The 12,921-nt window shown below is 36.9% G+C and overlaps 1 protein-coding gene across 3 annotated transcripts in view; it reads left to right on the top strand.

Moving 5' to 3' along the window:
* Window positions 1-12,921, top strand: part of Cad96Ca (tyrosine kinase receptor Cad96Ca) — a 58,963-nt gene that overhangs the window by 32,590 nt on the left and 13,452 nt on the right. For all 3 annotated transcript variants that reach the window (XM_074087180.1, XM_074087177.1, XM_074087179.1), the window contains exon 3: window positions 11,779-11,999. In XM_074087180.1, coding sequence (XP_073943281.1) covers window positions 11,779-11,999 — 221 coding nt within the window. The remainder of the gene's footprint in view (window positions 1-11,778; window positions 12,000-12,921) is intronic.

Below are 12,921 nucleotides of genomic sequence, written 5' to 3'. Positions count from 1 at the left end.
GTATTGTAACTCTTTATTGAACATAAACCGATGAAAATTACAGTTAACAAGAGAAAGAGATGTACAAAGGCGAACTTATCCCTTAAAAGGATCTAATAAAAAAACATTTTGTGTTATACGTCTCACTGTAAGGTACAGACTTTTCAGATAGAGAGGGCTTGGCCCGTAATACCCACACGGGCCCAGAGCACATTGGGAACTTCACACACAAAATTATTTTTTCTTTGCATGTGCGCGCAGCTTTAATCACTAAGTTTTGCATCACTGTAAAGCCCACGGTCAAACAATTTACAGGAATAAAAAAAAACTGAAATTAAATAAAAACAGTTATGCCATCGGTTCTTTTTTTTAGTTGAATGAATTTAAATCAAAATACTACCTTGATGCACAACAGGTTCGTGGTACGGTACGCCTCTATTAGCAAACCAATTTGAATGTCGCTTGTTTATTTTGTGCACGCCACTATTCCGTGAACTGCAATATGAACAATCAACTGGTTCACGCTATTTGCCGTTACAATAAACATGCATACCGATTGTGGCCGGCAATGTTAACGTTAAAAACCAACGGTTAATTTTACGATAAAAATCGCTGGCAAAATTTTATCTCCTTTTGCATAATAGGGATAAGGAGGCATTCGTTCGTTGCTCTTATAATATTACAACCAATAATACCAGTCTGAAAATATTCTTTTTATGTCTGTCTGTCTATCTCAGTAACCATCTAAAATGGCCTTCACTCTGCGACTCTGCGTATATTTTGCTAATACTGAATATTCATTGATACCTACAAATTTGTACAGAATCCTCAGTGCGCAAGTCCGACTCGCACTTGCCGGTTTTTAAATTTATCTACTGCTGCATTTACTGGTTGGTTTTGCATTCGCTTTGTTTAAATGGAAGCACATAATGTTCTGATTACTTAAATTAGCCAATCATAATAATTATGCTAGAGTTAGATTACTAGGTTACTCTTCTAAACTGAGAGCTTATGCTTATATTATCAAATATTTATTGAGTTTAGTTAGAACGCCTGTTCAAGACGCATTCAGCGATCTTAGAACCGGTTTTTTCTAAGCGAATTAGATGTCTCTAAGCATTAGACGTTCTTAGAAAGTACTAAGGCATCATAAGGACCGAGCGAGTCTAGCCTAGCCATCCCGTATGTGGAACGCGTCGCTATCCCAAGTCCAGTATAAGTGCATGTGTGCACACATACACGCAAATCAATAAACGACATGCGATACCTATGACTGCTTCATTCAAACCCGTTGAGAATCGACAGTTGAAAAGAGATAGCACACAGGCATCTATGACTTGGTAGGAAAAAAAGTTGAGTCCCGGTTTGTACGTGCCTTCGGGATGAAGTTTTATTTGTTCTGAGACTAACGGGTGGCCCGAACTGGTACTAAGGCAACAGAAGTTGTGGAAGTTTGTGCGGAAAACAGCTGTAACACGAAACTTTAATATGGCGATGTGGAAATTCGTGGAAATTGGAATGAGTTGCATCTAAAGAGTCCTGGATGTAAAGTCAAAACTTTCCGTCAGATAAATCCTACTTATTCCTACTTTGCAACAAATCATTATAAATGCGAGAGCTTGGGAAAGTTTACGTGTCTCTGTATGTGTTACTCTTTACACGTCAACGGCTGGATGGATTTATATGAAATTTGGTAAATATGTAAATAGCAGGTTCTCTATAACTAATGACTAGATTACTTTTGTCCTGATATTGCCACTATAAAATAAAGAAAGATATCATTTATTCATTTACACGCTTGAAATTTCCTGAAATCTCAACCACTAATTCAAGACAAATGTTTTGCAAAAGTAATCATCTCACAATGAAAATCAAGTTATAATTTTTTTAAATGGCCCATGGGGATTTATTAAAAAAATCGAAATTTCAATTCAACCGCCTAACCTATGTTTATGAAAACGAAGCTGCGCGTAAAGGCTATATTAGTATAATTAATTGCTTTCAAACTTTATTTAATTGAACAAATAAACTTTCACATTTTCAATATTTTATTTACGCCCAATACAAACTTTTATTGACCGCTACTAAATAAGGCTTCTCTAGTTAGACGAAACAAGAAATACATACGAGTATATGCCGTCTCGTTACAATGCGGGGCCGTAAAGGTATGAATCGTCATCGTTCGGCGGTGGAACAAAACATAATTACGGAATAGATAAATAATTGGCTCAAAAATAATGTATTGTCTTTACGATGAACAAATTACTTCACAAAGCCCCGTGTTTTGGTTATTTTACGACTTGTAACAGCGACAATGTTCAACTTTTCTAAGTTGTTTAAGTTATTGTACCTACAATAAAGAGTTTACATACAGACTATACATATACATTTGCAAAACTGTGAAGACAAATTTCGCTTTCGTTCATAAAATTCGTTATTGACAGGTATACCGTGTGGGCTGACTACGAACGAGTTTCCAAAGTTTATTGCGAGAAAGTAAATTCGAACTCTCAAACTCTAAGAAGTCGTATAAATAAGTCGAATTTCTATTTACTTATACTGTTACAAGTGCCTTAAACTCTTTATTGTCTTTGTTTGAAATAAAAAAAGCCATGGTAGTCTAGTGGTTCTATGACCTCTATCGGAGAGGATCGTAGGTTCGAACACGGCCTTGCTACTCTGCTTTTTAGGAATTAATATTAAAAGTGAAATAAATAAATAAAGGGACAACTGTGCACGAAAATGCCCGGTCACGATCAGAATACGAATAATAAAAAAAGACTCTATAAGACATTATTATTCGTAGATTAGACTCTATAATTTAGCAATATTTGACCACATAATCCGTTAGTTACAAGTAAATCTATTAAACAGCTACGCCTCCTGAAAAATGTTTTCTTTTGTAGACTTTTTTGATCTACCGTTATATAAAAAAAATGAACTCTTTTCTGTGAAAGTTGGATTACACCCATTATTGGTTTTCAATAAGTTTTCGAGTTTCAGCGCATATGACTTTAGTTATTGTATGATATCACACATAAACTAGAAATATTTGTACTAATATTTCGCGTTAATTTATAGCCAAATTGACGTTTAATACTTATTTAGTCGTCTAAAGTCCGTAGGTGCGAAGTTAAACAAGTCATTCACACTATAAAGCCGCCATGTTGATTTACAAAATAAAACTTGTCAAGTTGTTGCTTAGATTTTACACTATTGCACGACGTCGAGCAATATGTGTATCCTAACTAATGTATGTTTATGAATGAGTAGAAGTCTAACGTACTTAACGGTTCTATCTTTTTTTGATATAGTAATCTCGGATCGCATAGTATCGTTTGGCATAATTATCATATCACATAATCCAGTCTGGCGTGAGTTGGGGTCGCAGTTCTAACCTAACTTTATCTTATTTGCTGGTACCAGCTTTTTTCTCTGTGAAGTTACAGTTTCTATAACCTTTCGTATACTTTTAGAATCAAATGCCATAGTGGGTAGCAAGAGGCAAAATTATTCTGAGTTATGCAGTGTTGCTAGAAAATCAGATGCTGATATTTTGAGGATGGATTACTTGCATCGTTGTTAATTAGTTTCAATTAAATTAAATTCAAAAAAATACAGTTAATGTTAATGCAAGTATGATTATTTTTTGGACGGAATGGTATTTTTGTATGAAACAAAAAAAATATTACCACACAATACTTAAATAATTTATGTGTATAATATAATTGATTCTTAGGTTATTCGGTTAATTAAATACCCTGGAAATCCGCACCTAATTTTCTAGCACCTTATATGTATGTATGTATATCTTTACACAGTATAAATTAAAGTCTTTCTTACTGTCTGCATGCTTCGAACTTTTGAAGTAAGCAATGTGGCGTTTATCATCAGTTAGAAATTTTGTCACGGAAAGTTTGTACGTAATATGGTAGGTAGGTTTTCCAAAAGTGAAATGAAACGTGTCGTATGTATGAAGTGCTTTTGGTTAGAGAGTTGTTTGAAATCTACACGCGGGAGAAGCCGGGGCAGGTCTCTAGAAATAATATAAATACGGGTTGATAAGTTTCACATTATATGAGACAGTGCATAATATATTCAAGACCAGTTGAAGTCGAATGAATGATCAACAACTTGTATGTCGCACATTGTAAATAAACATACCATTTTCCAGAAGTGAAATCTGCCACACACATCAAGCTGCAATTGAATACATACCTTCTTTGCTTTACTTAAGATTCCAAAACCGTTTGGTTGTCATTCGTGCCATATTCTTCTAACGCTAGGGTAATGGAAATTCATCTCAATATGAAGGAGAGTACAGTTAAAGTTAGACTGTCAGTGATAAGTTAAGAGCTCCTACGTATTTCTTCTTGCCTGGTACCTTTGGGCGCGTACACATCACGCGGCGCGATTCTCATTCCACACATCAAGGCCGCAACCCACATAAGCTTACGTCTGTCTCTTTCAGAGGCTGCGACATCCCCACTAGCCTGACAAGGTCGTCTATAGTTTGCGTAAAGCTTTTGACGAGTCTAGACGAGTCGTGTGAACTTTCCTACACCGGACGCTACCTCATTCCGTGGTTGATTAAAAAACTTGGTAACAGCTCTGTACCACGTGCCGTAAAAACAAAACCATAACAGTCATTTACTAACGCTCACCGAGGGTTCCGTTTTGTAGGTACATGTGCTATGACTATCCAGTGCTAGAAAAGCCCTTCTACCTAAGCAAAATGTACGCATAAAAGTTTTTCCTTACAGTTAGGAATAATTGAATGGTGTGTATAAAGTTCCTAATCTACACTGAGCTCGTGCAGGAACTAGGCTCCAGCTATAATTCTGAGAGGAGGCCTGGTCCCAGCAGTGGGGCGTATATATGTCGGCGGCGGATCACGAAATTCCTAGGCATATCGTGAATTGGCGCCATGTCATGAATTGGCTAAGGGACATCCACCATATCGTTCAAAACTTACCGTTTAACGATTTACCAAGTGACGTTAAGGCTAATCATGAAATTGCCGCCGTTTCATGATTTGGCCAGTTTAGGCAGATTATGAAATTCCTAGGCATATCATGAAACGCAGCCATATCGGTCCTGGCACTCCGAGGGGCGCTGCCGCGGCACGCTCGCTTTGCTCGCTCGGCTCGTGCGTTGTGGTCACAATTCATGCTAACAATTCCTCGCTTCGCACGTCGCACCTAATTTTTTCTTTTTTTCGGTTTATCACGATGTGCCCGGTATATAGCTAGGAATATCGACGAATGCTTTGCTCTCTTTGCTTTGTAATTTCTTTTTCTCTGTGTATCTGTTTTCTGTATCGCTTACTATGTCTGGTGTACAATAAAGAGTCTTTGTATTGTATTGTATTGTAATCGATCTGCCGTATTATTTCCCAGGCACATCGTGATATGCCTGGCCAACTTTTAGGCATATCATGTAATGACGCCATTTCACGATATGCCTAGGAATTTCGTGTTCTGGCGGATTTTACGATCGGCCTCCGACATATAGACTGAGATGATAGTTAAATAAAGTGGTAGGTACAGTCGAGTTCATAAACTTGTGATCAAAAATTTTATCAAAAATATCTGAACACAGTCGTGTCTCTATTGTCTACGGCGTAGAAGCGTGTTCAGATATTTTTGATCAAAAATTTGGTCACGAGCTTATGAACTCGTCTGTACGTACACTTGTTCACAAAAGTCGGATCGCTACTGAGACATTCGTTTAAAACAGCCATCGAATCATTCAAACAAGATTAATTAATGGCAAGTCATTTAATGCAATTAAAAAACTTTTAACAAACATTTTTTGTTAACAAGTCGCCTTGTAGAAATTAATGAGAAACACTAACTCGCTGTCAATTAAATAATATAATTTGTAACACTTAAAACTTAATTAAAACTTGAGTAATTGCTTTGTCAATTAATAATAATACCTGTAAACAAACGGTGCCCCATCGAAACAAACCACGAATCCTTACTAATATTACAAATGTGAATGTTTGTTACACTTCAGTCTTCAATCGATCGTGACGAAATCCGGTATGGAGATAGCTCGAAACCCTAAGAAGGACATAGGATAGGTTACTTGTAATCCCGGAAAACGGTACATTTCTTGCGGACGCGCGATAGTCGAATTCTTGGTAGAAAGTCGTGGTCTACAACTATTTGGTATGAAACTATATTGACGACCAGATGGCCAAGTGGTTAGAGAACCTTACTACGAAGCTTGAGGTTCCGGATTCGATTCCCGGCCGACTTTTATACAGCGTGTATTTTTGATACTACCTCAAATTTTAAGGGTAGTTAGTGAAGGCACTAATAATCACATTTTGTTATGTTTTATAAAAAAACATAGTCTTATTATTTTTCTAACAAAATTAATTAGCACGCAATGTATCACTGCGTGACACTGCTTTGTTTTTATTCAAAACGCACTTGTTGACATGACGGCTGTCACAGAACGTTTCTCTCTCGTATCAAATTATTGTACGCATTACATTGCTGCTCGAAAATATTTCAAAAATTAATTACGCTCCGGTAGTTAATTTTAAATTAACAATTTGTTTTGATATCCGTTCACAGCACTTAAATCTTCGTCTGGTTATAGTTTGAGGTAGTATCAAAAATACACGCTGTATAACTTTAATTTGTATCAGATTTATATAGACTAAATAATTTCTTTTAACACATCATACATTAGGTATATCACTCATGATTATATAATAATAATATATTAAAATTTTCATGAATTATAATTTTTAAATATTAGGTGTTATGAACATTATATGCTTTGATTGTTATATCAATTGATATTATATATAAACACCGTTATACCTTACAAAATAAGATATTTTAAGATTATACTTTTAGTTCATTATATTAATATCCAGTGAACGTTATACTAAACGAGTTTAAATAAAGTGAGCGTATATATTATGAATATTAGATAATAAGTTGTTATATCTCGTATTACTTACCCGCTGGAGTGTCGAGTTCATATATAGTTGCCAATAGTTGGTAATAGAGAGCGCTGACATTTATGTAAATTATAATGTAATGATGTATTGAATGAATAAATAAACTAAACTAACTAAACTGCTGCCCACTGTCACGTCAAGTCCCTAGGGCCTTCTACAACGCTCACTGGAAGAAACAGAGGGCCTACTCCGAAATTCGAAAATGGAAGTTCGTATCGTCGTCGGACTAGTATCTCTCCCACTCGTATTAAATAGTAGAAGTGTCAGAGGGACGGAACGACACGAACTTAAATTTTCGAATTTCGTAGTAGCCCCGCAGCTCCGTCCTATTCTAAAACCGGGCACGGCACAGACTTATTATTCTAACACCAATTGATTTTGATTTCAGTTAAACTGAATTTAATAAAACTAATAAACTATTGCTTTAAACTTTGTTATTTTACTGACCATAAAATGAGGCCATAAAGAGTATACGTTCAAATTCGAGCAGTGTAAAGTCAGGTGTACAGTCACCAGCACCAATATCTGATACAACAAAGCGTGCATACATAATCTGATACGACTTTATTTCTATCAGATATCGTCAGATATTTTTGCACGCTCCCCTGTGGCAGATATTAATGTAAATTCAAATTTTATTGCATTTCACGTTGTAGGTACACATGTTCTTAAGATTAGGTCGATATAGAGTCAAACATGAACCCTGTAAGGGCACAGCAATCGTAGTACATGTGTAATTCTATGCATAATTATAATATTAATAACAATAATAATACAGTTCTGGCAGTAAAAACAATAATAATAATGAAATAAAAACAGAAAATGACATTATTCATAATGAAAATAAAAATAATAATGAGATCAAATTGGAAATGTCAAAAAAAAGCAGGCAGGAGTGTAGGTCACTCTAAATGGGTACGGATGTATGTACAAAAGCTATACAAGGTGTTAATTAATTATCGATTACACTTTGATTTAAATTAGGTTGTGTTTGCGTTTTTAAATCCTTTTGTTATTGTGCCCAGTCTTAAAGTTACGACTGCAACAGGCGCCAGTTAATACTGGCCGGTTTGCTGTCACTGTGTGACTTTCTTCTAAAAGCTTCAAAACAAATCAGGAGTATAGAGTTAGAAATTAAGTATAATTACTGATTTACCAAAACACACTAATATCTCTTAAAATAATGAAGATGTTCAGAAATAAATTCAATCATCTTACTTAAAATTAAAAAATATTGTTGGGGTGTCTGAGCTTTTCAGTTATTTAATTAACAACTTGTATATAATGCGAAGATGTAAGCATGCGGAGTTTATAATAACCGTAATAGCCTGGTGGTTTGACTTTATGGGCCCTCAAGCAGAGGGTCGTGGGTTCGAAATACACCATGAGCTTTACGGTGAAGAAAACGTACTCGAGCACTTGGAGTTTGGAGCTTGTTACTCAGTTTTCTGAGCATAACTTATTACAAAATCATTACCGACATGCAATAGGGATTCTACTTGCATTATAATTTGTTACCAAATATCTTATTTAATACCATAGCGGCAAACCCTTTTTGGCACCATTACCGAGATATTTAATTACCAGAAACTTTTTCCATTTTAGATTTAAGTTCTATCATAAGAATGTATTTATTTTGTTTATTCTCTTTTCTTTTTTACCCGACTGCCTAAACGGCTAGACGGATTTTAACATATGAGATATCATTGGATTCGTCATAACTGTCGGAGTGACATAGGCTATATAATATTTCAATATGGCGAAAAAAAATATGGCGGTGGAATGAAAAAATATATACTTTGTATTGTAACAATATGGGTATCAAATGAAAGCTAATAATTAGTCCATTCTACATAAATATCAAAAAAGTGTAAAATAAAACATTGAATTAAAAAAATGAAAAAACCCGACTGCTAAATCTAAAAGGAAGAAATAAAGCCTAGTGGTCTAGAACTCTGTTAAGTAGCTAATTTAAAGATCAACAGTCGGGCACATTTAAATCGTGACGCTCAAAAACTCTTAGAAATTAAAACTCTTAGAGTTAGGGTTTTTTTATTTCTGTTCTTATTCTATCTCTGTTTACTTATTTCACATATTTTCGAACATTTACTAAACAGTGTGTACCCAGCTTTAGGTCCCCAAAAACGATTTCATTTAATTGGGGTAATTAATGAAAAACAGTTACACGGAGCGAAGGTACTTGCCGCAGCATTAGGCAGTCAAATAATTAATAACTCGGTACTTTGGCTGGCGAGGTAACCCTCTGGTCCCTGACTCCTTTTATGCGATATTGAAAATATTAAATGTAACAAAGGTGTAACTTAAACTTAGGCCGCTTTACTCGTAAATGGGTGCCGTTCAATCAGCATTAAAACTTTTTGTATGACAACGTTTCGGCTGACAACGTAAATTAAAAAGCATAAGTAGCATAACATTTAAATCCTCCCTTCCACCCCCCTTTACCTCTCCCCGCCCCCTTTTAGGCCGGAAACGCACCCGCAGTCCTAATAATGCTGTAGGTGTCCATGGGCGGCGGTAATCACTTACCATCAGGTGACCCGCATACTCGTTAGCCAGATATTTGTCAAAAAAAATTTAGGTATTTAGCAATAACCTTTGCCATAACGTTCATTTGGAAGAATGGCGTTTTGTATGATGATCATAACGTATTGTCACAGTAGGTGTATATGTCGGCGGCCGATCGTAAAATCCGCCAGATCACGAAATGCCTAGCCATATCGTGAAATGGCGCCATTTTATGAATTGGCTAAAGGACATCTGCCATATCGTTCGAAACTCACTGTTTAACGATTTGCCTAGTGACGTTTAGGCAGATCATGCAATTCCTATAGGCATATCATCAAACGCCGCCACGTCATGATTTGGCTAGTTTAGGCAGATTATGAAATTCCTAGGCATATCATGAAACGCCGCCATATTGGTTCTGGCACTTCGCCGACCGCTGCCGTGGCACGCTCGCTTCGCTCGCTCGGCTCGACTCGTGCGTTATGGTCATAATTCATACTAACCACTCCTTGCTTCGCTCGTCGTTCCTAAATGTTTCTTTTTTTCCGACATATCACGATGTGCCCGGTATTAGCTAGGAATGTCGACGAATGCATTGCTCTAATCGATCTTCTGTATTGTATCTCAGGCACATGTGATATGTCTGGCCAACGTTTAGGCATATCATGAAATAGCGCCATTTCACGATATGGCACTTGTCTCACCGCCGGCGAGGAAACGATTGGCTATCGACTATTTTCTCGCTCAAGAAACGAACAAAAGATATAAGATCCTGTGTGAGTAAAAGAGACACATATATTAATAGTTGATCGCTGGCTGTTCACACTGTCGGCGAGAACTCGCTCTTACATCTTTTGTCGCAGCGACAAAAGCTATAAAACTCGCTGAGCTATAGATACTCGCTCAGTGATGTCAGCTTGTCGGCCGCCCCGCACGAGCGAGTCGAGTGGAGCGAGTAATCGCCCGTCGCACGCGAACACTCGCTTACAGCCCAGCGACAAAACTACACTCGCTTCTCGCTGCTCGCCCACTCGTTTCTAGTTACTCGCTCTACTTGCTCTACTCGCTTCTCACTCATCGTCGGCGGTGGGACAAGTGCCTATGCCTAGGAATTTCGTGATCTGGCAGATTTTACGATCGGCCGCCGACATAAATATACTGTGGCATTGTTTTTAGATGCAAAAGTTCCACAAGCCGGTTAAGTAATTCAGTCTCAAAAGTTAGAAAGGGTCCGACGGCATTCACCGAAGCACAGACCGAAGCAAGTGTTTCGTGGCCGCGGTGAAAGCCGGGTTCACTTTCACCACTTGACCTTGCGTTACTCCGCGTTACGTTATGTTATAAAGTCCTATTATGTATTCTCCGCATGTTTCATAACGGTGAAGATATTTAAGCACATGCACTTTATTGACGTTTGCCTTGTCCTGTGAGAATTTTGGCGTGGCATTGCGTCGGCGGTGTTGAAAGTGTTACCAGTCTCGGAGATCGTGTTACAAAAGTCAAAAGTCAAAGTCAAAAGTATTTATGTTCGTTTTACGTTGTACGAGCTCGTAGATTTTAAAGCTGGTATTTCAAACAGAGCATTATCTGTACAGTGCTTCTTTTATAATAAGAATAATGGCCTAACCGACGTTTAACTTATAACAAATAGATAAGTAGTAGCTGTTGCTTGCTTTCATCGGACACAATTTTTCAAATTGGTTCATTAGTTTCTAAATGTTTTTTTTTAAATACACATTTAAATTATCGTGTAGATTAGATTAAATTTTCAATCACCGAATTGTTAGTAGTTATGATGATAAATTAAATTATATTTACATATTTCAGATTGTCATCCATACTGTATTAGTTAACATACATGACTTTGTTTCAATAAAATGTATACCTACATATAAGAAATGGTAGTAGTAATACATTTTATTAAAACAAATCTATATATAAAAAACCAGAATCAGAATCATAACATGCTTTAGATCTAAGATCAATAATGTACCTATGTTGAACTAATAAAATATTCTGATTCTCATAACTAATAACATACATAATATAGTTAGTTATCGCCATGAGAGATTTCGGAGCGGCCAAAGTGGTCAAAAATATCGGCACATGGCACTCTATTATTAAGGTATTAGAGTTCACGCATCGATATTTTTGTGCACCTTGGTCGCTCCGAAATATTTTGATGGCGACTGTGCAAGCCAGAGGCATGTATTCCAGCGCTCCAGCATGGGTTAACCCCATCTATTACGTTCTATGGTGATGATTAATATATTCCTTTCCCCTTCCAGCTTCACCCCAAGAGTTCAACCTGCAGAACTTGCTGCAAGTCGAGCGGCACTGGTATGCACGCTCCACGGACCCAGTGGGGACCCTGGTCACCAAGGCGTACCGGGCGCCCACGGGGGACAAGCCTGTGACGTACAGTCTGGAGACCACTGGGCCCCCCGTGCCCTTCGCTGTGGACCCGAAGACTGGAATCGTCACTGTCAATGACACACTTAGTGATAAGGTAAGTTAGCACTGATCAATAAAGGGGTCCATATCGCCTCGCATACTTATCAAAAGCCCGAATGTAACGTTTGTTAGAATGATCGTTTGGCATAACTCTTTTTTCTCTGAATCCAATAATTGTTCAGAATTGTTATAAAACAGACCTAACCTAACCTAGTGTTTTCTATAGGATTACCATTTAAAATTTTGAGAAAATTTTAAGGTTTCAATAGGAAAAAATTATGACAAACGATGATTCGGACAAAAAATACGGTATGAGGTGCGACGAGTATGCAAACTTTGGCGCTCCCTTAATTAAGACCGGCCACAGATTTACAGAACTATAGGCCGTACGTAGCCCCCTGGGGCACACAAGAACTTAGGGCCCTTTTGGAAATACTAGAAAGTGAAAGATACATATTGTGTTATTTATGGTGTACTAATAAAACCATCTTTTAAATAATGAATGATATATAGAATGTATTGTATAATCATAAAGGTATTTCCATACGATTGTTGTGAATATTTCACACGAAAACACAAGCTGAAACATGGATACACAGAAAAACCAGAAAAATAGACCAGCGCTAGGAATCGAACCCAGGTCCTCAGCAATCCGTGCTGCGTGCTATTCCCCTACACCAACACTGGACAGGGGTCTAGACACGAATTTCAACTATGCACCAACATTCATTCAACATTTTAAGTAACAAAAATTTGGAGTTGAAATAAAAAATACAAAAAGACTCCAAAAAGTAATCATAATTGTTGTGAACAAAAAATGTACTATTAGGGTAAACCATTCTGGTTATCCTAGAAACTTGAAATTTGGTATGAAGGTAAATCTTACAGTAACCTAATATGTAAGTTAAGTCTGAAAATCTTGAACTTTTTTTGCCTGCTTGTCTTCGTTAGTAGGTAATCATCTCAAATGCACACTA

Source organism: Choristoneura fumiferana, chromosome 4, assembly GCF_025370935.1.
Source record: "Choristoneura fumiferana chromosome 4, NRCan_CFum_1, whole genome shotgun sequence".
Taxonomy (NCBI): domain Eukaryota; kingdom Metazoa; phylum Arthropoda; class Insecta; order Lepidoptera; family Tortricidae; genus Choristoneura; species Choristoneura fumiferana.
Note: the sequence above shows the minus strand (reverse complement) of the source record. Positions and strands in the feature narration are given on the sequence as shown.